The sequence below is a fragment of the Anarrhichthys ocellatus genome, unplaced genomic scaffold (assembly GCF_004355925.1).
Source record: "Anarrhichthys ocellatus isolate YVR2014 unplaced genomic scaffold, GSC_Weel_1.0 scaffold7356, whole genome shotgun sequence".
Classification (NCBI taxonomy): domain Eukaryota; kingdom Metazoa; phylum Chordata; class Actinopteri; order Perciformes; family Anarhichadidae; genus Anarrhichthys; species Anarrhichthys ocellatus.
Window position 1 is genome coordinate 1 of NW_022287330.1, and position 2,329 is coordinate 2,329.

Genomic DNA, 2,329 nt, shown 5'->3' on the forward strand with positions numbered 1-2,329 from the left:
CTCTCTCTCTCTCTCTCTCTCTCCTGTAATGAACCTGTCTCTCTCTCTCTCCTGTAATGAACCTCTCTCGCTCTCTCTCTCCTGTAATGAACCTGTCTCTCTCTCTCTCCTGTAATGAACCTCTCTCTCTCTCCTGTAATGAACCTCTCTCTCTCTCTAGGTAACCAGGAGCGTGGGTGGAATGACCCCCCCCAGTTCTCATACGGCCTCCAGACGTCCCGCGGGCCTCAGAGAAACCTCCTGAACAAGAGAGCTGCTCCACCAGCAGGTTAGGGAACACGTCTTTCTCTTTCCTCACTCCTCCTTTCCTCTCCTAGCCTCCTCGCCTTCTCTGCTCTTAACTCTCGTGGGCGGGACTAAGACTATATATATATATATATATATATATATTTATATAATATCAAACATCTTGTCTCTGATTGGTCCTCAGGTGCAGGAGCCCCCCCCATGACCCCTCCCTCCTCCAATCCTCTGGCTCCAACTCTAGGTGGTGTAGCTCCGCCCCCTCTACACTCAGGTAAGGAGCAGAAGAAGAAGAAGGGTTTAGTGATTGAAGCCTGATTGACTGACTCCTCCTCTTCCTGCAGCTTGTCCTCCTCTTGGCTGTATGGCCACGCCCCCTCCCCCTCTGGGACCAATGAGAAGTCAGAGAGACGACAGCCAATCAGAGAGCGAGCCGGACGTAGAGGGCGTGGTGTTGGTGCTGAACCTAGCGCTCGATACCTGTAGAGCGACTGTTAAGGTGAGTCTGAACCTGAAGACTTTTATTTTGTTAAATTAATCTGAAGACTTTTATTTTATTTTATTTGTCTGAAGACTTTTATTCTGTTAAATTTATCTGAAGACTTTTATTTTGTTAATTCATCTGAAGACTTTTATTTTGTTATCTGTGTGTAGGACCAGGTGTGTAGTGACGTGGCAAAGAGGCTCCGCCTCCTGGAGGACAGCTGGAGGTCAGGTAGACTGAGCCTACCTGTGAGGAGACGCATGGACACTCTGTCTTTAGGTAACCTGTCTCACCATCTACCTGTCTGTCTACCTCAACACCTGTCTGTCTCTAGACTGACCTGTCTGTCTGCCTGTCTGTCTCTCAGAGTTACAGGCTGGTCACTGGGACTCAGCTGATGAGATCCATCGCTCTCTGATGGTCGATCATGTGACTGAAGTCAGCCAATGGATGGTCGGTGTCAAACGACTCATCGCTGAGACCCGAAAAATGAATCCAGAACTTTTAGAACCACTTCGGAAACCTCCGGGACCAGTCCAGGACCCTGCAGCACCGATCCAGGACCCTGCAGCACCGGTCCAGGACACTGCAGCACCAGTCCAGGACTGTTAATCCTGCAGGGATCGGCATGTTTCTTTCTACTCTCACCAAACTTTGACTATTTTAACCGAAACCAGGATCTGGTGCTGATAATCCTCACATTCATTCTCACATCTCAGCAGAGCTGTCTGGACTCTAGAGGGTTTCAAACTGAGGCTCTCCTACAGGGGGTCCGCTCTGGACTCTGGTCTCCTGATTTGGATTCCTGGACTCTCTGGACCCACATAGACTGTAGACTCTGGACCACGTCTGTCATGTTTCTGGACTCTCAACCTTTATAAGGATCTAAAGTCATGTGATGTTTACACCAATCAGTGAAATAAATCTCTGTTCTCTTTTCTGAATGTCTGAATGTCCTTATTCTTCAGGGACCAGACCCCGACCCTGTAGACCTGATGCAAAGCTGCCAAAGGAGACTACAGAAACATGAGTCCTCATTCTAGATGGTAGAAGTGATTGTTTGTTAGACGTCAACATCAACGTGGAGCTTCATTATGAATGATGTCAACGAGTCGGATTCCTGTCGTAACTAAAAGAAAGAGTTCCGATTAAAAACATTAGATAACAGTTTATTTGTACTCATGTATTCAGAAGACTTACAACCAGATTATTATAAACTGTCTTATTTATTTAAGATTATATGAATTTAACAACAGCAGCAGGTTTCTGCAGTGTTGAGATGTGACCAGCAGGAGGCAGCAGAGGACAGCAGTCCACCCACAGGGATGTGAGTGTCTGTGTGTTTGTCACACTGTGTGTTTAATGTGTGTTCTCTTTGTGGTTGTTTTGCTTCTCTTTGTGGTTGTTTTGTATCTCTTTGTGGTTGTTTTGTGTCTCTTTGTGGTTTTGTGTGTCTTTGTGGTTGCTTTGCTTCTCTTTGTGGTTGTTTTGTGTCTCTTTGTGGTTGCTTTGCTTCTCTTTGTGGTTGTTTTGTGTCTCTTTGTGGTTGCTTTGTTTCTCTTTGTGGTTGTTTTGTGTCTCTTTGTGGTTGTTTTGCTTCTC

At 46.3% G+C, this 2,329-nt stretch overlaps 1 protein-coding gene across 1 annotated transcript; it reads left to right on the forward strand.

Moving 5' to 3' along the window:
• Positions 1-138: 138 nt before the first annotated feature.
• On the forward strand, positions 139-1,666 carry sra1 (steroid receptor RNA activator 1). The gene is made up of 5 exons (XM_031842393.1): positions 139-268; positions 431-517; positions 588-742; positions 898-1,006; positions 1,095-1,666. The coding sequence occupies exons 1-5, from the start codon at positions 139-141 to the stop codon at positions 1,337-1,339; spliced, it is 726 nt and encodes a 241-aa protein (XP_031698253.1). The 3' UTR covers positions 1,340-1,666.
• Positions 1,667-2,329: the final 663 nt, after the last annotated feature.

What these genes read in the sequence shown, in the direction of transcription:
- sra1 (XM_031842393.1), top strand. Translation starts at nt 139, where the DNA reads ATGAACCTCTCTCTCTCTCTAGGTAACCAGGAGCGTGGGTGGAATGAC. An exon ending in CCTGTAGAGCGACTGTTAAG is followed by an intron (nt 743 to 897) that starts GTGAGTCTGAAC and finishes ATCTGTGTGTAG; the next exon opens with GACCAGGTGTGTAGTGACGT. An exon ending in CATGGACACTCTGTCTTTAG is followed by an intron (nt 1,007 to 1,094) that starts GTAACCTGTCTC and finishes TCTGTCTCTCAG; the next exon opens with AGTTACAGGCTGGTCACTGG.